Below are 24,682 nucleotides of genomic sequence, written 5' to 3' on the forward strand. Positions count from 1 at the left end.
TAAGGGACCGGGAAGTCCCCGGCGACCGGGAAAGGCAGGACTCCGGGGGCCGCGGCCGCCGCCGTCCCCGGACACGCGCACCTGGGGCACAGCCCCGGGCCGGCCTCCGGCGCGCGCCCTCGCGCACGCGCACGCGCCCAGCCCCCAGCGCCCAGAGCCCGGGGCGGGGCCGCCGGGACACACCCCCTCTGCGCGCCGCGGTGACGCCATCCGGCCCCGGCGCGCGGGAGGCGGAGCCTCAGCGCGTCACCGCCTCCGCTTGCGCCCGCGCCGCGGCGTTGACGTCATCGGGCCCGGACGCGGGACGGAGCCTCTTAACGCCGCCGCCTTTTGTGCCCTCCCTTCGCCGCAAGCTGTCGTCATCAGGCTCCGACGCTCTGTGAAGCTCTCGGGCTCCGGCGCTCGCGGGGCGGGCACGGACGCGCGGGCGGCGCCTCAGCCGGGTTGGAGCTGAGCGGAGAGGGCGGGGAAAGGCAGCAAATCGAGAAGGGGCGGGAAGGTGGCGGCCGGAACATGGCGGAGCGGATCCCTCTGTACCCGGTGCGCAGCGCGGCCGCCGTGGCCAACCGCAAACGCGCGACCTACTACAGCGCGGCCGGGCCTGGGCCGGGGGCCGAACGGCCCAGCAGGTAACGACGGCGCCGACCTCCCTCCCCCCCGCGGCGGCCCTCCCCCCGCGCCCCGTCCGGGCCCCCCGCCCCCCGGCCCCCGGCGGCGGGTCTGTCCCAGCTCGCAGGCCGCGCACAGTGCTCCGACTCCCGCGCGCCTGCACACTGAGGGGGCGTCCACCCTTGGGAGAGGCCCCGGGACCCAGCGTCGGGGCCGGGCGGGGTCACCCCCAGCTCCGCCCCAGTCCTGGGCTGCCTTGGCCATCGACGCCCTCGGAGGTGGGGGCCGGCGTGCGGCTGCGGCGCTCTCACGGGAGCCGGGCGGGCGGGGCCCTCATCCCGCAGACACTGCTGCTGTCCGAGCCTCGGCGTGGTTCCCGTAGGGACCGTGAACGTGCAGACACGAAGCCCAAACCTGAGTGGAGAAGCACGACCTGTCACAAACGCAAAGGGCTCAGGTTCTGTGCCAAACCCAGGTGCACTTAATCATGTTCGTTGGCCAGAAGTTTTGCTTTTAGCAATGAGAAACGGAACTTCACAAGGTTAGATTGTTTAATGGGACCCCACTTCAGTCGTCCATTTAAAACATAGAGACCTTTCGTTGAAAATGGAAGCCTCCTCCCCTAGTTGGTTTCAGCTCGCACTTAACTTGTTTCTCGCCCGAAGAGAGGAATACTATATTTTATAAAAAAGGAACTTATAAAAAGAGGAAGTACTGTCTTCTGCAGTTAATCGAAATTTTATTCCTAAGGAACTGTAGAAGCAATTAACTTTTTAAAAAATTTATTTGAGAGAGTGCCCGTGCGTGGGGGGGGAGGGTCAGAGAGAGAGAGAGAACCTCAAGCGGACTCCCCCTGAGCGTGGAGCCCTAGGCGGGCCTTGATCCCAGCACCTGAGATCAGGACCTGAGCTGAAGTCGAGAGTTGGACAGGTGCCGCAGAAGCTGCTAACTTTTAGTACAGAAGAGGAAAAAAAAATTTCAATATCCAGTTGCTTCAGGATTCGAGTTTTAGAGTAACTTTGGTTCTGGGCTCTTTGAGAAACTGTAACATAGAGTCAGAAAGTATGTGTTGTAATGTTGTAGAGCTGAATTGAATCGCGGCTCATTTACTGACTAGCTGTTTGATCTCATTAACCTGAACGCCCATTTCCTGGGACGTAAAATGGGGGGGAATACTGTTGTTTTCCTACAGGATGGTGAAGGGTTACAGGAGAACCTACTGAGGTGCCTGTGTTTAGCGTTTGGCCAGAAGTACCATTTCTCTTTTCCTCCTTGACAGTACCTGTAACAGTGATTGTGTCAGAAATTCTCTGAGTGCTTGATTTGGGGAGATCATTATTTGGAAATATGCTATTTATTTCACAATAGGTTTCCGTCGCGGCTTGCATCTCAGTTTTTGCTGCAGGTATTTTGAGGCTCTGTCATTTGGTGTGTACATATTTAGGATTCTTACGTCTTCTGGTAGAGTGTTTCTTTTTTTGCGTAATGTTCTTCTTTGTCTCTGGCAATTTTCTTTGCTCTGAAATCTCCTCCTGCTTTATTGTGGATTAATGTTTGCATGGTGTTTGCTTTCAGCCTAAGTTGAATTTGGAGTCTCTTTGTTGGATCCTTGTTTTCCGTTATGCACTCTGTCATTCTCTGGATGGGTGTATTTAGACCCTTTACATTTAAGTTAATTATTGCTACATTAGAGTGTAGGTGCTATTTTCTTATTTGTTTATTTTGTTCTGATTCTCATTCCTCTTCTGTTTCTCTTTTTGACTTCCTTTAGGTCATTTGAACTTTTTTTGGAGATCTCTGCGGGGTTTTTGAGTGTAGGTCTTCTTGTAGTTTTTGTAGTGTGTGCTCTGTTGGGTATTGCAGTATACGTATGTGACTTATCACCATGGGGCGTTGGGATTCGTATTTTAGTCTGTGGAGTAGAGTGTGTAAACCTTACTTGCATTTTGGTCCCTTTACCCATCTTCTCCCCCTACACTTCAAATATCCTATCTTGAGTATCAGATGGTGTTACACTTTTTGTTTAAATCATCAAATATTTATAAAACTCATGATTATAAGGATAGTCTAATGTACGTACCCATGTTTCTACTCTTTCTGTTACTCCTTCCTTGTATTCCAGGATTCTTTTTTCCCCATTCCCTTCTATTTGAAGTGCTTCCTATAGCCAATTTTTGAAATTTCTTCCACCTTAGAATGTTCTTATTTCCCCTTCATTCCGGAAGGATGGATGTATTGGGTATAGAATTCCTGGTTGAGAGTTCTTTCGTTAGCCTTGAAAACTGGCTACTGCCCACCTTGCCTTCATGATTCCTGATGAGAAGTTCACTGCTGCGCGAGTTGGCGTTTCCCTGCGGGTAACGTGTCATTTCTCTCTGACTGCTTTCAAGGTCTTATTTGTTTTTCATTTTTACAAGTTTAACTGTGATGTATCTTGGTGTGGATTTCTTTTGGTTTATCTTGGTTGGTATTTAGTAAGAGATTTTAATCTGTTGGGTTTTGTTTCACCAAAGTTGGGGAGTTTCTTCAAGGACTCTGGTTTCCACTGTCTTCTCTCTCCTGCTGGTACTGGGGTGATACAAATGTTGGATCTTTTGTTAGTGTTACATAATTCCCTTAGGTTCCCCGCCCCCCCCAGTTTCTTTTTTCTGTGTTAAGATTGTGTGCATTGTATTGATTTTTGTTCCCAAATTCCCTAATTCTGTCCTTTGTCATCTTCACTCTTCTGTTGATTCCATGCAGCAGTGTTTCATTTGAACTAGTGTGTTTGTCAGTTTTATAATTTCTGTTTGTTTCAAGAGAATTGTTATTGCTTGTTGAAGCATGTTTATGTTTGCTGCTTAAAATGATTGTCACATAATTCCAGTATCTGAGTTAATTTGAGTTTTGGTGTCTGTTGATTATCCTTTCTAACTCACACTGTGAATCTTCTGGTTCTTGATGTGATGGATGATTTTTTATTTTATCCTGGACATTCTGTTTCTTACGTCTGGAGAATGTGGGTTCTGTTTATATCTTTTACTTTAGCAGGTGATCGCCCTGTTTAGGTTTACCTTGTAGGTCCTGGCTTACATTTGTGGGTTGTGATCCCAGTGACAGTTTAATTTTGTGTTACAGTTTTTGGTGTGCTTGGTTTATGTGGTGTACTGGGACTCCTTCTTGTCCCTGCTTATCGTGCTGAAAGGAAGAGGCGATCTCCCCAGGCCCAGTGTCTCTTGGTAAGAGAAGGAATGGTCAGTCCATGTGATGAAAAGGCCTTGTTGGATGGGCAGTGGTTGTGATTGTACCCGCTCTGCACGAGCCTGCTGGCTGTTCTGGTGTGTCTGGTTAGGGGAGGAGCCTCAGCACCGCTGTGGCCCTTGGAATCCCTCTTGCTGGTGCTTCCTGCTGCTCTGGTCTCTGGTGGCAGAGGAGGGGAGTTCAGGCCCTGAATAGAAGCGGTTTCCTGGACTGGCTGCTTCTGAAGTGGGGCTGTGCTTGGTGATGCTGCCTGGTTTCCCTCCTGGTTAGAAGAGAGGGGCGTCTCGGCCCACGGGGACACAGGGGCTTTCTGAGGCTTCTAACCTGTTTTTGTGGCAGGGTTCCTCTAACTGCTGCCGCCCAGATGCACCCCTGTCCCTCGATGGGACAGGGGAGTCTTAGTTCCATGGGGAAGGATGCCGTTTCCCACGGCACTTTTTGATCTCTCTTGCTGGTGGTGGTGTACTCTTGCTCCCTCCAGGGGAGGAATGATCTTTCTGGGCTGCCTTTCCTTGCTGGGTTGGGAGTTAGGGAATGCCAGGCCTGTCTCCTTCCTGCTGTTGGGTGAGGGCCTGTAGGACGTCCTGCCGCTGTGTCGTTTCTCAGTCCTTGGTCCCAAGCCCCCCTAACCCTCTTCCTCTTCACTGCTGCCTTTTCGCCCCCTTCCAGAGCTCTCCTTTGTTTGGCTCTTGCTTTATTTCCAAGCTTATAGTTGGGCTTAGGGAAGAGGAGCAGGGAGAGATGGATCTTAAACTGGAAGTTGTGCTTTTACGTTATTTTGTGAAGGTTGGTTGTATTTTATCATAATAACATATGGTAAAAGGCTAATGAGAATATACTGTGGCTCTGTACTCCGCTTATTGCTTCCTCCTTACCCCAGCCTCTCACCCCCAAGGCACTTATTTTGGATTCTTCTAGCTGTTTCTTCTGGCATTTAAAATCTCCATATTTCAGTGGCTATATTTCTGACTCTGTCAGCATCGAAAATTACTTTTCTTTTGAAGCCTTCCATTATCTCAACCCCAGCCAGGATAGAGTTAGATGCCCCTGCTGGCTCCTACAGGCCCCTGTTCCCCCTCAGAGCACAGATTGCACTTGACGGTAGATGTCTCTTTTCCATGAATGGAACGGCAGTGACTGTCAGATTTTAGCCCTGATGCCTGGCCTCATGAGATGACTTGGAAAGTGTTCCCTTCTCTCCTGCTTTCTGGAAGACTTCGAATAGAGTTGCTCTCTTCTTTAAATGTTTGGTAGAATTCCCAGTGAAACCGTCTGGACCTAAGAGATTTCTTTTTTGGGTGTTTCACTTTACAAACTCAGTTTCTTTAATAGTTAACTAGGCTATTCAAATGAGCTATTTTGTTTGGGGTGAGTTGTGATTGTGCCCTTTGAGGAATCGGTCCTTTTCAGGAAAGTTGCCATATTTATGTGTGTAGTGTTGTTCATCATCTATTCTCTTACTATCTTTTTGATGTTGTTTCATTCAGATATTGGTGGTTTGTGCCTTCACTCCTTTGTTGGTTAGTCTTACTAGAGGTTTGAGTTTTTTCAAAGAGCTATCCTTTATTTTTCTTATTTTTTTTGTAGTTGTCTGTTTTCACTTTTATTAATTTCTGTGCTTTACTTTTCCTTCTTTTTGATTGCTTCTTTAGGTTTTATTTTTTATCTTCTCATTCTTGTTTCTTATGGTGGGAGTTTAGATTATTGATTGGAGACTTTTCCTCTTTTTTTAACATAAGGATTTTGTGCTGTCAATTTCCCTCTCAGCACTGATTTATCGGTGTCCCACAAATTTTGGCATTTTGTTTTACTTTGAGACTTCCCCTCTGTCTCATGGATTACTTAGGAATGTGTATGGAAAATTTGCTGTTATTTTTCTGTTACTAATTTCTAGCATGATTTCTTTGTGGTTAAAGAACATGCTTCGTGTTACTTCATTTAATTTTGGTGGTTTGTCTTGTGACCAAGAATATGGTCTGTATTGGCAAGAATTTCAGGGCCCAAAAGAAGGTGTATTGTGCTGTCGTTGGGTGAAATGTTCTGAAATGTTGATAAGATCCTGTTATCTTTGCTAGTTTATGTTCTAGTTGTTTTCTTGGTTGAGAGTGGGTCGTTGAAGTCTCTAACTGTAATTGTGCATTTGTCTATTTTTCCTTTTGGTTTTATCAATTTTTACTTTACTGTTTTGCCAGTCTGTCATTTGGTGCAGACATGTTTGGGATTGCTCTGTTTTGATGGACTGATGCTTTTATTATTTTATAATTTCCATCTGTCTCTAGTAATATTTTTGCTCTGGGCTTTCCTTTTTCTGACATTTATATAGCCACTCATGCTTTATTTTGACTAATGTTTACCTGGCATATAATTTTCCATCCTTTTACTTTCCACCTGCTTATATTTAAGGTAAGTTTGTTGTAGTCAGCATATGGTTGGCTTATGTTTTGTTTTTGTTTTTTTTTAAAGAATTATTTATTTGAGAGAGAGAATGAGATAGAGAGACAGCATGAGAGGGGAGAGGGTCAGAGGGAGAAGCAGACTCCCCGCCAAACAGGGAGCCCGATGCGGGACCCGATCCCGGGACTCCAGGATCAAGACCTGAGCCTGTGCCAATCTCTGTCTTATGATTGATATATTTAGAACATTTATGTTCAGTGTAATGATTGACAAGTTAGGGCTTATATCTGCCATTTTCCTTTTTGATTGCTGCGTTGTTTCTTTGTTTTCTTTTTCCTGTTTTTCTGTGCGTTACTTGAACAATTTTTGGAATTCCATTTTGATTTACCTATGGTGTTTCTCCACTGTATGTCTTTGTATAGATGTTATTTAGTGGTAGTTCTAGATATGACATTATACATATGTGATTCATCACAGTATTCTGGTGTTGATATTTTATCAGTGTTAGTAAAGTGAAGAATCAGTACCTCTTTACATCCCTTTACTCATCCTTACTGGTAAAGTAATTATCTTGTACAATTACATAAATACTTTAATTTTGCAAAAGTACATAAATATTTCCCTTACATATGACTAGAGTTACACATCAGTGTTAATTTTTCTCTCTCTCAAACATAATCTAGAAAACTCAAAAGGAGAAGAAATGCCTATTCTATTCACCCATGTTTTCACTATTTCTGTTGTTCTCTTATTTCTTGAAGGTCCTGAATTCCTTATTATTTCTGTTCTAAGAATTCCTTGCTATTCTTTTAGTGTAGGTCTGCTGAAAACAAATTCTCTTAGTTTTCTTTCGTCTTAGAAGGTCTTATTTCTGCTTCATTCCTGAAGGGTAATTTCACCAGATACACAATTTGGGGTTGACAGTCCTTTTTCTATTTTAAGCCCTTGGAAAATGTTATGCTACTTCTTTCTGGCCTCCATGATTTCTGATGAGAAATCTGATGTCATTGGAATGTTTTCTTTTCCTGTAGGTAAGATGTCATTTCTCACTACTTACAAGCTTTTTTTCTTGTCTTTAGTTCAGTAGTTTGATTATTATGGGTCTTGACATAGATTTCTTTGGGTTTATACTGTTTGGGGTTCACGTAGCATATTGAATCTGCAAGTTTTATCTTTTGTCAGGTTAGGAGTTTTCAGCCATTATTTGTCTAGAACTTTTTGAGCCCCACCCTCTTTCATCTCTTCTAACACTCTCTCTGGAGACACCTTGTGAGATCTTTCTTGTGTCTCAAACGTCCTGAGTTTCTCCTCATTTGTTTTAAGTCCATTTTCTGTCCAGATTGGTTTCTGTTGTTCACTCTTCAAGTTCATTGACTTTTCCTTTGTCTCTTCTTTTCTGCCCCGAACCCTATGCATTGTTTTCAAATCTCCATTATTGTATTTTTTAGTTTTAGAATTTCCATTTGGTTCTTCTTCATATTAGCTTTCTTTGCTGAAATAGCTGTTTGTTTGTTTTCATTTGCTTCAAGTATGTTTGTAATTGCCCATAGACACATTTTTATGATGGATATGAGAATCCTTGTCAGATAATTTCACCATATGCATCCCTTTGGTGTTGGCATTTGTTGGTTATTTTTCCTTCAGGATTAGAGATTTTCCTGGCTTTTGGTATAATGAGTCCTTTTTTTTTTTTTAAATTGTATCCTGGACATTTTGGGTATTATGCTGGGAGGTTCTGGACTTTATTCAAATAATCTTCTGTTTTATCAGGCCTCCTCTGACACCCCATGGGACTGGGGTTAGGGAGGTGGGATGAGGTGGTGCTGCCTTGTTGCTGGCAGATGGGGTGAAAGCTGGGTTCCCTTTGACACCTGGGAGAAGAGGGTGCCCCCTTCACCGCTGGGCAGACATGGGGTCTGCGGTGCCGCGTGGGGCTCTGCTGATGTCCCCTTGTCTGGGGAGGGGAGGAATGCCTGTTTATTGCAGCCTCTGGCCTCCTGCAGTATGGCCTGGGGGGCCTTTACGTCTGGGTTCCTGTGAACCCAGTGGTAGGGATGGGCAGGAGGGCCTGGGCTGTTCTTGGGGCTCTCTTTGGTTTATGTCCATGGTTTTTCTGGCTGCTGACTCTCTGGTACACAATTTGGGATAAATGAGGCTGAAGGAGCGCATTGGGAACTCCCTGTTGTGTGACCTCTGGGGTCTGGGTCCCTCCTGGTCTGCCTCCTTCTCTTCACCTTTCCCTCTGTCGTCTCCAGGGTTATACTTATGGGGGAGAGGGGGAGGGCGCCCTGTCTGCTCAAGTCTTGTTCTGGAACTGGCAGGAAGGAGTCATTTACCTTTGTTCTGTTTTTGTCTTTACTCTTTGTATTTGAAAGTCAGTCTTATTATTTATTTTTCCATTCACTAACAAGTTTTGGCTACAGGCCTCCCGTTTGGAGTGTAAAATTCAGTGTATTCAAAAAATACACTATTTATGTATTCACAAGGTAAATGCAGCCATCACCACGGGCAGGGTTGGAAGATTTTCTTCACCTCTGAGAGAGACCTAGCGCCCCGCCTCTCAGCACCTCCCGCACCTCATCTCTGGAGGTTTTCTTACTGCAGTGAGATATACTTAACAAAGCTAACTGTGTTTAGGGTACTTTTGACTTAGTATATAACAAATCTCTAATTTCATATTTCAGAACTGTAAAGTGAGTAAAGTTTCATATCCAAATTATGGCTTTTCTAGTATTTCTGTTTTGGGAAATGTGTGCTGTAAATTAGAAGACAGCTAAAAAAATAGATAAAAAAATAAAAAGTGCAAATTCAGTCTTCTATTTCCAATAACAAAAGTTTATATTATGGGGTCTTTTTCTTCCACATTGGCAATTGAAAGCTAATTAGTTGTTAGAAAAACAGCTTTGACACGGGCTTTTCTTGCTTTGTGAGCTTTAAAAGGCTTTTTTTTGACCATATAAAAATGTCATTTTGTGTTCATAAGGTATAAGGAACTGTAGTAATGTATTTTAAAGGTTTTCAGGTTTTCCTTGGAGTGAAACTACTTTTATTTCATTATAATCATGCTAGTTTAGGACACAATATATTTAACATGTAGTGATCATAAATTATTACAACTGGTATAAAATTTTTCATCATTGGGTTTGTACTTTATGAAAATTTCAAGGGGACAAATTAGATATGATTTGAGTATGGTTAATACAGGAGGATGTTCTTGGTTTTTTTTGGGGGGGTGGGTTTTTTTTTTTTTTTTGGAAGTTACTAGGTGAATGAAATGCTGTGTCCCACGCATAGTATTTAATAGTTCAGTAAGAGTGCAATTACTTGTTAAGATCATTTTCTGTGAACTAATGTGAGGCATTGATTTTCTTCTTGTAGTATGTATAGGTGGGTAAAAGTAAGGTATTTGTTAATTTGATATTTTTCATTTCTGTCTTTTAAATGGTACCCGTGTCATTCAAATTATCTTCACATTTGAAAAGAGAATGACTGACACTGGACATCATTGTGTTTATCCATGTCTATTAGTACCTATTCTTTGCTTCATGTTGCAGTGTGGCTTTTGGCCCTGCCTAGAGTCATTTGCAATATTATAATGGTTAAACTTTAGTGTTTGAGAAGAGAGTCATGCTGAGAACAGATGGCTCTTGTCTGATTATCTCTAAAATATTCGTGTGTTTCTTAATAGAGGCAACACAGTTTTTTTTATAGACACTCAGAATGAGTGTCTATACACGATTTCCTCTGAATCTTTAAAAATTTTACAGTTATGATCTAAAAAAATGCCTTTACTCTAGTTATAAAGATGAAACTTCTTTTTTGTGTTTTCACAGCTGAAAAGGTTTTTTCAAGTACCAAATGATTCTTCCTTTGTTTTTTTTTTTAAGATTTATTTATTTATTTGACAGAGAGTGAGAGAAAGAGAGAGCACAAGCAGGGGGAGGGGCAGAGGGAGAAGCGGACCCCCTGGGAATCCAGTGTGGGACTCGATCCCAGGACCCTGGGATCACGACCTGAGCCGAAGGCAGACGCTAGTGACTGAGCCGCCCAGGTGCCGCTACCAAATGATTCTTAAGATAGTGTTTATCAAAGTGCTCAGGCCCAGGACTCCTTGGAATCAGAGACATATTTTTAAGGATCTGTAGTTCACTCGAGTTCATGAAATTCTTTAAACCTGCCAGAACAGGTCTGTTTCACTGTAGTTTCTACAGCTGACAGTATTAGCATGAAGATAGATTTGGTGATTGTGAACATGACAGTTTTGGGTATAACTGGGTCATGTGTCCTGAGCTAATCGGCCCACGTATGTTTTTAATTTCTGGATTGGCGTTTACATAATATTAGATATTGTCCCATTACTCTAATTTAGAGGCTTGTTTCGATTCATGTATAGCATTGGTGTAATTTCTTATGTTAAGAAATTGGTATTGAGGTTTTTTTACAGAACGCCGTGGAAGAGGAGTCGGTGGCTCCGAGGTTACTGTGTCCATAGTCCACATGGGGGGCATCTCCGGGCGTGGGCACTGACTGGCCCTTGCGCGTCTTGCTTCTTTTTATTGCTGAGGTCAAGGCGTGCCTTTCAGGCAATGTTCCTTTCCTTTTTTTTTTTTTTTTTCTACACAACTATTCTGCTGTTTAACTCCTCTGCTACTGTAGGAAGGGAAGAGTCCCAGTTTCCCAGTATACAGTTTTGCTGCTTATTAGTGACTCATCAGTGACACGCTTGAACTTGGAAGCTGTGTTTGATGAAGGAAACATACCCATTTCTTTATAGTACTTTGTTGCTTTGTTTTTCTACTCTATTAACATGTAGGCAAAGAGGGCAGTGTTTATTTTTCTTAAAGAAGGTTTAAGCATTAGGCATATTTTAAATGGTTTCTCCCTTTACTATCAGTTGGCTTCTCAGCAATGCTTCTCCTCAAAATGGAAACAATAAGGCTATTACATACTTAATGTGAGTTTAAGCTAGTTACTGTATTGACCTACTTTTACTTAGATACATGTAAATTACGCACCTTCTAGTACTTGAGTGTTTTTTGTTGAAGGTCCCCAATTTTTCTAAACCTTTGGCAGCAGCTAAGAGAGTTGTCTCCGTTTCTTAGTGTGGCAGTACTCTTGGGTTTGGTATCATCTGTTCTGTCGTCTTTGTTCACATTGTTTTTACTCTTTTTAAAAATATGTTTCCAGAATTATACTTAATTGCTGGAAACGTTGATTTTTCTTGAGTGACAAACCAATTAAGTGTGTATGACACTAGGCAACACAGACACTTAGGATTTTCTGCTTATCCTGTCTCTGAAAAAATCCATTATTCATCATCTTATTGTTTTTAAATACTGAGGTAAAATTTTCAATACGATAGGAAAATTGCTTTGGAAATGGAATAAATTGCTTGCCAGTTCAAAGGCTCCATCTCTGAAGTGGAGGTTACTAAACGTGATGTTGCTTATGTTCATTATCTTTCAGACTCTTTGTACTACTTTTCTAGCATGAAACTTGATAAGATTGTGACTTTTGCTAAAATGCAGCACAATCGCTGAAAGAACTTAATGAAAAAGACTAAAAATCTCATTTTGTATACTATATTATAATATATTTAAGTGGCATTTTGAATTTTAATTGCATTTTGTATAAATATTCATTTTCTAGTTGACTGTTTTAAAAGAAGTGATCTTATGCAGAGAATGAGAAAAAAGGAATTTTTCTGAGGAAACCTATTGACTCTGTTTTAGGCCCGCTCCCTCACAGCTGAGAGGAGCTTTTGTGTGAGCCCCTCAAATGACGAGTCTCCTGTTGTGGGGATGTTGTGTGGTGTGTGGATGGTGACTGGAGCGAGGGGACCCTGGGTGCTGGTCGGGGCGGGGACAGGTGCTGCCGCTCCTCCCTGTGACTCTCGGAAGGCCCTCCCTCCGCCTTACTACTGTCAGCGACAGTGTGTGGGTGTCCGACACCCGGGACCGGGTCTCATCACTGGAACTAAAGTCTTCCGTGCTTTTTGGGTAGACTTTTAAGCAGCACAGCACAGTCATGGTCATCTTGGTAGATCAATCTTTTGTACATTTTTCATGTTTTCAAATATTTGCTTTCATGGATCATTAGAAGCTATGGTTAAAGTTACTCCCATTACAAAAAAGGGCTGTCAGGGCATTTTCACAAACTGTCCTCCATAAAAGTTGTTCACACTCTTGCTAGCCATTAAGAGTGCTTCATTAACCAAGACTGTTAAGAATGCTAAGGGTGAAGAATTTTTTTCAGTTGTTTTAATTTGCGTGTTTTAGAAGTTCTCTTGGAAACAAAAATGACTCCTAGTCTTAAAACCTTCCACTGACTTCCCTTCCCCTGAGAGTTAAAGTGAGACTCCTTATCCTGGCAGGCCGTGCCCACGGGACTCAGCCCTGCCCACCCCTTCAGCCGCATCCGGTGTCCCTCCCGTGCCTTGCCCACTCCAGCTGCCCCGGCTTTCTCTCCAGTCCTGAGCCCTCAAGGCTCTGCAGCCCCTTCCAGGTCTCCCAAGACCTTCTGTGGTTGGTTCCTTTCATGCAGGTGTCTCCTCTTGAGACTCGGCTTCCTTCTGGCCCTCGCGCCTTCTGTATTAGAGTCTTCCCAGCACGTCTCCCTTTGCAAGTAGGCAGCCCGCTTCTTGTGCTTGTCCTCGTTGGGACAGCGCTCGCCCAGGGCGGTCCCTCAGGTGTGTGTGGGAAGGGTTAGAGTTCCTAATGTGGCTGCACATAGTTCTCTAAGTACAGCTGTATTTCTTTTTTTATGAATTGTCTTTGCTCATCTGTCATTCAAAGTGTTTGCTTTTTTTTTTAAAGATTTTATTTATTTATTTGACGGAGATAGAGAGAGAGCACAAGTAGGCAGAGAGGCAGGCAGAGGGAGAGGGAGAAGCAGGCTCTCCACCGAGCAGGGAGCCCGATGCGGGACTCAATCCTGGGACTCCAGGATCGTGACCTGAGCTGAAGGCAGTCGCTTAACCAACTGAGCCACCCAGGCACCCAAGGGTTTGCTTTTTTTAAATTTTATTTGTGAGAACTGTTTCTGAGGAATGGTTTTACTGTCATGTGCTGTAAAAGTTTCTCATTTGCGCTAAACTTTTCTTCTTGGACCATGCAGAATACAGGTACCCTGGGTGCCCGGTTGTGGGAAGGGCTCCGTAGACCCCAGCCCCCTTCTCCAGGGCCTCACAGTCCAGGAGGCCTTCAGGAGTGTTCTCTCTCCTTCTGGTGTTTGGTCTCATTGACAGGCCAGCTCCCCAAGTGATCAAACTCTTGCCTGAATGTGCCTGGTGTGTGAGGATTTGGCTTTTCCAGGATAGCCATACCGATTCTAGTTCCTTAACTGCGGCAGCCGGCAGGAGGGTGAGGGGAAGGGGCCTGGTGGTGCGTTCAGGCCGACCCCAGGGTAGAAACCAGCTTCGTATGTTGGAGATGTGGGTAGTGATGAGGAAATACCCATCTTCCGGGGGTTACGCGGCTGCTAGGAAGCTGGATTTCAGCGATATTTATAGAATGTGTTCCTTTTTAAAAAATTTATCAGACCTAACATAAAACTTACCATCTTAAGCACGTCTACCCAAGCGTGCAGTGCAGTGGCCGTGAGCACATTCACGCTGTTGTACCACTGTCCTCACCTCCCGCCCCCAGGCCTCCTTCCTCCTCCCAAACCCAAGCTCTGCACCCGGGAGACGCCTCGCTGTCCCCCCTCCCCGGCCCCCGTAGCCTTTCTGTACCTCCGTGTCTGTGGAGTTGACTGCTGTCACCTCGTGGAGGTGGAGCCCTTCGGGGTCTGTCGTATTGCGTCTAGCTTATTGCACTGAGCGAAATGTTTTCAAGCTTCGTGCCATAGCACACGTCACATTGCCTACTTCTTTTAAACCGGGTGATGTCACGTGGTATGGATAGACCACCTTTGGTCTTGGACATTTCAGTTATTTTTCTTTTTTATAGTAAGAATTTCCTATGTTAATTGTCTAAAACTAGGAATTAAATGAACGTAGGCGAGGTGCTTAAATTCATGCCTGACAGTTTCAGCAAACACTGGCCGCCGGCTTCTCCTGTCCCTCCTCCTCCTCTCAACGCTGAATTTCTACCTGGGCAGCAGGGAAGGGAGGCCACGCTGGCTTGCACCCACGTTCACTGTCCTTCCTTCAGCCTCGCCCTCTGCTTTCCCTCCCCCAGGGGGTAGCTGTCCCTTGCTCTGTAGCTGGGAGGGGTCACCTGAGGATCCAGATGGTCTTCAGTAGCTTTCAGTCAGTTCCTACTCTTTCCTCCCTCCCCGCCCGCTTCAGAGGTCCCCCTGACGCCAGGCCCGCCCCTCCGGGGTCCCAGGGTTCTCCTGCCTCCTCGCGGCTGTGCTGAGACCCCTGTTTTTCTTGGATCTGCTTATTTACCATCCATCTATCTGCTCTCTAGCTTTCTGCATTTTGTTATCATCTCTTGTTTTCTGTTCTGTAGGTTTCAGCTTTAAGAAAAAGCAGTGTTTTTGGTATTGAAGGCAGTCGTGTATTTAATCTTCCATTTTTATGGGAAACACTTTCTAATCCTTTCTACCTGTGTGTCTGTCTGTCTGTGTTTTCTCTTTCAGAAGACAGCTGTTCTGGGCGTCCTAATCTGCAGAGCGGTGTAGACCTCTCGTCGCTCTCCTTACAGGAGTTGACAGTTGTAGTTATCTCGAAGCAGGCTGCCTTCTGTGTCCCAGCTCCAGTTCCAGAATTCTCACGGATAGCTGTGGCTGAGCTTGGGGGACTGGCAGTCCTTCCTGAGCTGTGCGCTGCCCCACCTACCTTCCCTACCTTCCCGTCCGCAGTGGTCATTCCACACGCACCCTGCCCCTCTACCTGGATGCAGCCCCTGCAGCCTGAGCTCAGTCGGCACCTTCCAAGGGCTAGGGGACTGTCTCGCCAGTAGCCACTGCTATCATTTAAGATTTCCTGGTGAGTGAGTCTGAGCTTGTGAGTTACAAGCTGTGTCCGTTACTGACTGCCGTGTCTTCAGTGTGGGCACGCATGTAGTGGTGCTCAGCAGGTGACTGAGGGTATGTACCCAGCACAGCCAAACGGCTTGCAGAGCGTTTTCTCACCTTCCTGTAAGGATTTTGAGAGGTGATTTTTCTTGGGGTCCTCAGCCTAACGTACTCTTTGTACTCCAGTATTTTCAGAGGTCTCGTGGTTTTTATTTTTTATATGACATTATATTGGGAGGAGGAGAAGTGTTTGCGTGGTTAGTGTTTGCTAAAGATCTGCCCACCGTCTCCTCAGGCTTATTCTCTGCTTTACGGTCTCAGGGCAGGTGGTGCCTGTGTTTGTCGTGTGCTGTGTGTCGGGTCCCCTCGATGCCTAATCGGCACTGCACTGAAGCACCAGAGTGCCCGGGGGAGCCTCAGCACAGGCCGTCGGCACACTTACATCCTCCACGAGGAGAGCACCTCTGTCTTCACCTCACCACCCTCTCTTATCCGAGGGCCGTTTCACATGAGGGAGGAAAGATGAGAGCGAGGTCGCGGGAAGCAGGATTGTCAAATTGACTCAGAATACAAAGAAAAAAATCGTCATTAATTGCTATGCAGTTGTATCAGTGTCCTATTGCTGTTCTAAAATTATCCTAAATGTAGTGGCTTAAAACAAATGTATTATTTTCCAGTTCTGAAGGTCAGAACCGTATGGACTCACAGGGCTACAGTCAGGGTGTCAATATGCAGCATCTCCTCCTGTAGGTCCTTGCAGAGAGTCCAGTTCCATGTGGTTGTAGGTTAAAGTCCTGTTTTCTTGCGCCCAAATTACTCTAATACGATACATTTAAGAGATACTACCAATCAGTGTGGAAGAGATGGACTCTTGCATAAATAACATCGCCATTTCTGTTGTTGTATAGTATATATATCCCTGCAAAACTTCGTATTTCGTAGAAATGCTCGCTGGAAGTAACAGGGTTTATGGGCAAAGGTAAGTTAGGGCAGACCACTGGGGACCACATCACTAACAAAAACCGTCATAGTTCTGGTGACATTTGCTGAAGGGGCACATTGAGTTCCTGGCCAGTGAAGATTTACCTGTGAGGAGGCTGGTGCCACGGGAGAGGGTCCTAGTTCCGGGGGTGCCCCCAGTGCACACGCCCCAAATACGCCCAGCTCCACTGAACAGCATGGGGAGCAGCCTTAGCCACAGTTTGTAAGTAGTAGTGCAGGACCCCGTGTGCTAGCAAACGTGAATCAGTGCCGGTGATGACAAGATGCCATTTTCCTCCCTTTATTTAAGCGAAGGGTACATGTATTTAGCTCTCATCTGATGAGGGTGAGGTAAAATTGCTTTTGGCATTATTCATAGCACTCAGTGGTGGGAGTTTAAATTTGCAGTTGGCAATAATATTTCAAGTGTTTTAGAGCTTATGACTTTGTACAAACTATTGCAGTTCTGGGATTCTTTGAAAGAATTCATGTAAAAATATGGAGAAAGTTCTGTGTACAGATATTTGCACGGAAACGTTATTTAGTGGGAATTTATAAATGTTTTCTCTGTCCAACAGTGGGGGATACCTCAGTAACCTTTAACTCAGTAATCCACTTGCTGGCTTATTTTTTTAGTTACCACATGTTAAAAAGATGGTAAAAGGAGCTTAGGTAGCAGGTCAGCATTGGCCTTATTGTCCAAGGACATCTTTATAGTCATTGAATTCCACTTGTGTTTGGATTCTTTTTTTTCTTTTTTAAAGATTGTATTTATTTACTTGAGAGAGAATGAGAGATGGAGAGGACGAGACGGAAGCGGGTCAGAGGGAGAAGCAGACTCCCTGCTGAGCAGGGAGCCCGATGCGGGACTCGATCCCGGGACTCCAGGACCATGACCCGAGCCGAAGGCAGTCGCTTAACCAACTGAGCCACCCAGGCGCCCCACTTGTGTTTGGATTCTTGACAGCTAGGCACCTGTTTCAAAAAAATAAAGTTTCAAGAAGGTGGAGTCTTCTGGAATCTTGCCTTCTGACCTTTTCACAGAATCCTAGTAAGCAAAGGACTGCCTGGCACCGTCACTGCATATACCCGCACATGCACACGCCCCCACACACATGCAGGTGTGTGAACACCCACATCCACAGATTCCCTGAGGGACTGCTAAGTTGGCACATATAAAGCTCGTTTATGTACTCTGCACTGTGTGTATACTTCATATACATTTAAAGCTTGTTATGTACTGTAGAAGATGTATTTCAATAACGTCTTAGAGCAGAATGGAAATAATTCTGTTCTTGGATATTCCTGACCATCTGGAGTAGCACTCACCATTTTCATTCTTTTTTTAAAGATTTTATTTATTTGATAGGGAGAGACACCGTGAGAGAGGGAACACAAACAGGGGGAGTGGGTGAGGGAGAAGCAGGCTTCCCACAGAGCAGGGAGTCCCCCGATCCCAGAATCCCGGGGTCATGACCTGAGCCCAAGGCAGACGCTTAACAACTGAGCCACCCAGGCGCCCCTCATTTGGTTATATCTTTTTAATTTCTTTTAATTTGGAGAAATCTTTGTGGTGGTTTTCTTTCTTCTCATGTGGCATTTTTGAAGAGTCCAGGCTGGTGGTTGGTAGTGTCTGGATTAGTACCTCCTGGAGTTGGGTGTAGTGCTCTTATTTTGTGCACTCCCCGTCACGTGAAAATTAGCCCCAGAGCAGTGCTTCTCAAGCAGCAGAGTGCGAGGGCTCTTGATACCAACTGTAGGCTACTTCCAGAAGTTTCTTGTTTCTGGGGGTGGCTCCAAGAATTTCTGGGGACTGCACTTTGAGAACCACTGCTCTGGGATTGAGTAAATACGGTAAATGTGTACATGTGTTGGCAGGAATGCTGGATCTGCTGCTTCTTGTATCACACCAGCAGGCAGACATCAGGTTGTCCTGTGGTGACTCGTTCTGAGTGTGAGTTCTAGCTTAAGGTGCTGATCTCTGTAGAATTTCTGCTGTTCGTAAGTTTCCATTTGCAGTTGTGAAGAATTGGATGATTCTCCAGCATCGTGACAGTTTTGTTCCCAAATGCTGCTTCCCAAATTTGTTCCCAAATCCCCCCCCCCGCCAGTTATTAGTGGATTTTCCAAATATCTTTCTGTTACTGATTTATTTCTAAAGTTATTTTTAAAGATTTTATTTGAGAGAGAGTGAGAGAAAGAGAGCATGAGCAGGGAGAGAGTGGCAGAGGGAGAAGCAGACTCCCCGCTGAGCAGAGAGCTTGATCCCAGGACCCTGGGATCACGACCTGAGCTGTAGGCAGACGCTTAACTGGCTGAGTCACCTAGGTGCCCCTGATTTTTTTTTTTAAGATTTATTTATTTGTTTCAGAGAGAGAGAGAGTGCAAGCATGAGTGGGGGGAAGGGAAGAGGGAGAAGCAGACTCCCCACTGAGCATGGAGCCAGAAGCAGGACTCGATCCCAGGACCCTAAGATCATGACCTGAGCTGAGGCAGACCCTTAAGCACCTGAGCCATCCAGGCGTCCCTTTCTGTTACTGATTTTTAAAAGAAATTCCTTTATGGGGCGCCTGGGTGGCTCAGTCGTTAAGCATCTGCCTTCAGCTCAGGTCATGATCTCAGGGTCCTGGCATCGAGCCCCACATCCGGCTCCCTGCTCAGCGGGGAGTCTGCTCCTCCCTCTCCCACTTCCCCTGCTTGTGTTCCCTCTCTCGCTGTGTCTCTCTCTGTGAAATAAATAAATAAAATCTTTATAAAAAAAGAAATTCCTTTATGGTAAGAGAACATACTTTGTCTAATTTCAGTTCTTTTGAATTTGTTAGTTTGTGTTATGGCCCAGGTTGTGGTCCGTGGGGATGAGTGTTCATGGTGCACTTGATGAGAACATTCTGCCGGACAGGGTGGAGTGCCAGGGTAGGTTGGCTGACAGTGCTGACCATGTCTTTCTGTCCTTTCTGATACTGTTTCTTCCATTAATTACTGAGAGAGGAGTTACGAAGTCTTCCGGCAGTATTATGGATTTGTTTCTTTCTCCTTTTACTTACATATTTCATACTTTGTGTACTTTGAAACTGGTGGTAGGTGCATGCACATTTATGATTGTTAGAGCTTATGGGTGATTTGATCTTTTATCATTATGTAATGTTCTTCTTTATCCTGGGCGGTTCTTTCATTTTATTTTTTTGATGTCTTCTTTGTCTTATAGTAGCTACTTTTTTTCCTTTGAACGAGTGTTTGTATCATATCTTTTTCCATCTTTTTACTTTTAATCTTTTAACATTATATGCCATTATATTTCAAGTATTTTTATTTTTTTGTAGGTAGTGATTTTTGTCCTCCAGGTGACATTTGGTGACATCTGGACACATTTTTATTGTCACGACTGGGGGAATACTGCTACTGGCATCAAATGTGTAGTGGCCTGGTTTGCTGTTGAACGCTCCACAATGCACAGGACAGCTCCGTCAACAGAATTCTGAGACCCAAAATGTTAATGGTACCGCTGTTGAGAAGCTCCACGCTAAGGATTGCAATATACATAGCTAACTTTTCACTGTTCATATTTTACACTTAATGTAAGCTATGGAATTGCCTGCTTCTTACAGGATAGCCGCCATATCAATTCACATCTTTCTACACTGAAAACTTCACCAGATGATGTGACAGCTTTTGCTTTCAATAGTCATACACGTTTTAAAGAATTTTGTGTTCTTTATTTCCAAAAATCCAAGTTTCTTGATGGTATCATTTTTCTTCGTCTTGAAACTTTCTTTAGCTTTCTTTTGTATGAGGTCAGATGGTAACATACCCTCCAAGTTTTATCTTTCATCTGAGAATGTTTTTGTTCTGCCTTCATTCCTGGAGGATCTTTTTGCTGGATATAGAATTCTGGGTTGAGCCTTTTTCCCTTTCAGCACTTAGACATGGAGTTCCTGTCCTCTGGCCTCATCTCTCTCCATGAGAAGTCCATGGGCATTTGAATTGATGGGCTTCTCCATGTAATGAGTTGTTTTCTTCTGGCTCCTTCCAAGAATTTTTCCTTCATCTTTGCTTCGAGTAGTTTGATGAGTGTGCTTTTTGTGATTTCCTTTGACTTTATCCTGTTTCAGCTTGCTGTTGTCTTTAAGTAGATTGTAGTATTGTCTGGCACTCATTTATGCTGTAGTTGTGGGCTTGGTTGGTTTTATTTGTCTTGTATAAAGTCTGTGGACTTCAGAGGGTGCGATGGGAAATTTCAGTTTCAGTGACTACCATCATGTCCCGGGGACACACAGGTCTGTGCTCTGATTTTTACAATTGAGGTGAATACCTACCACAGGTTTGATGTAAAATCAAATAAGATAGCATTCGTGGGCTCTGCAATCTACTTTCTGATGAATTTTTGGTTCTCAAAGTAAGCTTTTAGTTTTAAAATGTACATATGTCTGTGATTGAGGAGAGATAAAATGGGAACTTGATACAGTAGGCTGCCTGTTTTTGGAATCAGAAGAGGATTATTGAACTCTGAAAGGGATGCTGGTTGTGGAGGAAATTATTTCCTTGAATAGAAAATTCAGAAAAGGGAATAACAGAGACAGAGAGTAAGTGTAAGTGGGACATAGCATCCTTGCTGCGTATATCAAATCTGACAACAAACCAAGGGACCGTGTTCCCACCTTTCAAAAGAAGATACTTCCATAGTTCAAAAGTCACTTCCACGACTTTGATGAATGTAAAGTTGGGCACATTTTACATCCAATCGATCTGTAGCAGAGTATTTAGATATGACCTGGAAGTATACATTTTTTGCTAATATTTTGGGTGATTGTTTTTATATTCCTGAATTGAACACCATGAGTGGGTGGTACTGTTGAGCTGACTGTTCACACCAGTGGCTTTGTGGAGGGCTCCCCTTCTAGCGTGGTCATGTTCGCTTCCTTGGGCAGCCTGTTCCTTTCCTTCTGACCCTGGCTAAATACATTTTTTGTAAAGGAAAGTAGCATCCCTTATTTATAATGGTTTGCCTCTGCTGTAGACAGCTTAGTTTGAAGAAAAAAGAAAAATGTGGTTAGTAGAATGGGACCAGCTCTTGTCTTAAATAATACCCTTACTGGTGACAGAAGGCTGCTTGGCCTGCCTCAGCATTCTCTCCTTACCTCTGACCAGGTACCAGCTGGAAGATGAGTCTGCCCATTTGGATGAAATGCCATTAATGATGTCTGAAGAAGGCTTCGAGAATGATGAAAGTGATTACCACACGTTACCACGAGCTAGGATCAGACAGAGAAGAAGAGGACTAGAGTGGTTTGTCTGTGGAGGATGGAAGTTCCTCTGCACCAGGTTTGTGATCTCTTGCTGCCTAATTTCCTATGCCCTCAGGTATACAGTTAAGGTATTTAGAAGCTCGGCTTCTAACATACTTATTTTTATATCAAATAAAGAAGACACTCTCAATGAAATGACATAACGGAAAGTGTTAAACATTAGTCAAAACCAAACATTGCTAATCAGAAAAGGACAGAATGCCAAGGTCACTTTCTTTTTTTAAAGATTGTATTTATTTATTGGTCAGAGGGAAACAGAGAGCACAAGCAGGGGGAGCGGCAGAGGGACAAGCAGACTCCCCGCTGAGCAAGGAGCCTGATGTGGGGCTCGATCCCAGGACCCTGGGATCATGACCTTGAGCTGAAGGCAGACGCTTAATCGACGGAACCACCCAGGCGTCCTCAAGTTCACTTTTTTCATGCGACGTTTAAATGTTTAGAAAGTGGAGAAAGATTAGTGGTTTTGTATTGATTGCATGGTAGAGTCAATTCTGGTCACTGTGTCAGCATTTGTAAACCGTGCTCTCTTCCATCTTCGGTCCTGCTCTCATCCAGAAAGGCAGGTAGGGGCCTGTAAAATGCAGTTTAATAATACTGTAACTCTGTGTATTATGGGCCTGTAAAATGCAGTTTAATAATACTGGAACTCTGTGTATTATTTGACTCAAATGCTTTGACTTGGAAGAAGATTCTTCAGTAAATTTAACCAGAAAGAAACAAAGGTAAGACCTGCTCATATTTAAACAAGTTCACTGGTGGTTGAGATAAACTTCATCAGCTGTGCTCACCCTTGACTTTAGAGGCTGGTCTGTGAAACCACACTCTGTGTCTAGGACACTTGGCCATTGACTGTCCTCCAGCCCTAGGGACGGGTAGAGCAAGATTTCAGCTGACTGATGCCAACATAACTTGAGTGGGGTATGTCGAATAAATTACTGCTTTGATAGTCTTTCTGCTCTTTAAAGTTTGTGGTCAGTGCCTTTCTTAACCATCATGAACTTAGATCCCTTTGACCATAAAAGAGATACAAGTCATTGTAGAAAGATACCTTATATATCATCCTCATTATCTCTTTAGAAGTTTGTAAAAAGATGTTTTTACAACCAATTTGATTTTGGGGTCGGCTCACATAGTGGTATTCAAACAGTGGTGTGTGGACTCCCAGGGACTCTGAGGAATCCCTCAAAGAGATCGACCACGCAGAATCGGGAAGTGAGCCTGAGCAGGATTTAGGCTTATCACCCCCTCTCAGCTTCCAATTAGTGTCTGTCTTTATCTTTCCTGTATATTGTAAGCTGTTCATATGAAGAAGCAATTTCATGGCTAAACAAGGCTTTAGAAATCACTGACTTGTGTTACTAATTTTTAATGAGTGAGACAGTTTTTTCACAAAACATTTTCTAGGTTAAATAGCCAATATTCCTGGAGTATTCTTTGGGGGTACTTAACCTTGTCTAGACTTAATTCCTTTTAACAGTTGCAGGGCTATGCAGAATTGTTTTTTCTTGTGTCCCTTGTGATGCTTTGTGCTTTTCAAGGGGTTTATCTACTTTCAAATATATAAATTCCTGTAATAGAAAATGTATGAGGTTCTGGAGGGATGTCACATTTTATTATTCCTGATATTGTTAATTTATCTCTCCCTTTTCCCTGTTAATCTTGATAGGAGGTTATCAGTTCTTTTCAAAGAGCCAAACTTCTGGTGTTGTCTTTGCTTTTGAAATTTTAAGCTTTTATCATGAAATAAATCCAGACTTGAAATAAATTCACTTTTATCTTGAAATAAATCCAAACTTATAGAAAAGTTGCAAGAATTCCTCTTATGCCCTTTGCCTAAGATCACTAATGTTTAATCTTTTGCCACATTTATTGACCATTCTCTTTATATCTCACTGTTATTTTCAGAGTGATTTCAGACGAGGTTGCTTGTTACTTCACTCCTCTTTGATCTTAGTGTTCCGTGCATGTTTCTTAGGAAGAGGCTATTTTCGTACATGGCCACCAGGCAGTTGCCACGTTCAGGAGATTTTGCTCTGACACAGCTCTGTCTCCTGCCCACAGAGCACCCTTCCTCTCTAGGCTGGCCTGGCATTTAGGTGGCCATCTCCATGAGCCATCTCCATGAATCTGGAGCCACTCTTGCCCTAACTTTGTCTTGCATTCCATTGATGTTTATGGGAACTACACAACAGGTATTTTATAGAACATTTCAGGTTTTGGTCTGTCTGAGGTCTCCTCGCCATTAGATTCAGGTTAAACATTCTCTGGGACACTGTATGAGTGACACTGTGTCCCTCTTAGGATGTCTGCTTCCTGTGTCATTGAAGTCTGGTCTGCCCTTAATTTTTTTCATACTGAGTTTAACTTGCCTTTCTTTTTCTGGCTTCGTTAGATGGATTCTCAGGTCACCAGCATTGTACTTTTTTCTTTTTTAAAAATAGATGCATTTCAGTTTTGACACATGGTATTATTATTACTATTTAGTTCAAAATATTTTGATTTACATTGCCATTTCTGCTTTAGTTGATGTTCAGTTTAGAACCATGCTGATTAATTTCCAGTCAGGAATTTTCCTGATTATCTTTTTGTAATTGACTGTTATCTTTTTTTTTTTAAAGATTTTATTTTTTATTTGAGGGAGAGAAAGTGAGAGCAAGAGAGAGAGAGCATAAGCGGTGGGAGAGGGGCAGATGGAGAGGGAGAAGCAGACTCCCTGCTGAGCTGGGAGACTGGAGACACTGGGGCTGGATCCCAGGGTCCTGAGATCATGATCTGAGTTGAAGTCAGACGCTTCATGGACTGAGCCACCCCGGTGCCATGTGATCGACTTTATCTTAATTCCACTGTGGCCCGAGAACATACTTGGGATTTTTTTCTTTCAGTCTCTGTAATGTGTTGAGACTTACTTTATGATTCATCGTATATGGGCAGTGTTAGTCAATTTTCTGTGTGTATTTGAAAAGAATTTGTCCTTTTTTGTTGACTGTGTTGCTCTGTGTTGCTTTTTTTTTAAAAAGATTTTATCCACTTATTTGATTAATTTGTTAATAGTCTTGTTTGAATCTTCTGTATTCATATTCGAAGTTTACTTATCAGTTACTGAGAAGCTTGTGTGAGTCTCAACATCTTTGAGGATGTGTCTACTGCTTTAAATTATGTCATTTTGCTTTATATATTTTAGAGTATGTTAT

At 43.7% G+C, this 24,682-nt stretch overlaps 1 protein-coding gene across 17 annotated transcripts in view; it reads left to right on the forward strand.

Annotated features, from left to right (window-relative positions):
• Positions 1–301: 301 nt before the first annotated feature.
• Positions 302–24,682, forward strand: part of LOC148162041 (putative phospholipid-transporting ATPase IIB) — a 55,887-nt gene continuing 31,506 nt past the window's right edge. For 7 of the 17 annotated variants that reach the window (XM_088020377.1, XM_088020376.1, XM_088020372.1 and 4 more), the window contains exons 1-2: positions 317–629; positions 21,334–21,507. In XM_088020377.1, the coding sequence (XP_087876503.1) occupies positions 514–629; positions 21,334–21,507 (290 nt within the window). In that variant the 5' untranslated portion in view covers positions 317–513. Of the gene's footprint in view, positions 630–14,829; positions 15,179–16,253; positions 17,240–21,333; positions 21,508–22,291; positions 23,304–24,682 lie in introns of those variants that run through there. The other 10 variants (XM_088020379.1, XM_088020382.1, XR_015767224.1 and 7 more) reach the window with 9 other exon arrangements.

This window comes from Eumetopias jubatus, unplaced genomic scaffold, assembly GCF_037043125.1.
Source record: "Eumetopias jubatus isolate StellerSeaLion01/CBP00866 unplaced genomic scaffold, mEumJub1_p1.0 scaffold_26, whole genome shotgun sequence".
NCBI classification, from domain to species: Eukaryota; Metazoa; Chordata; class Mammalia; order Carnivora; family Otariidae; genus Eumetopias; species Eumetopias jubatus.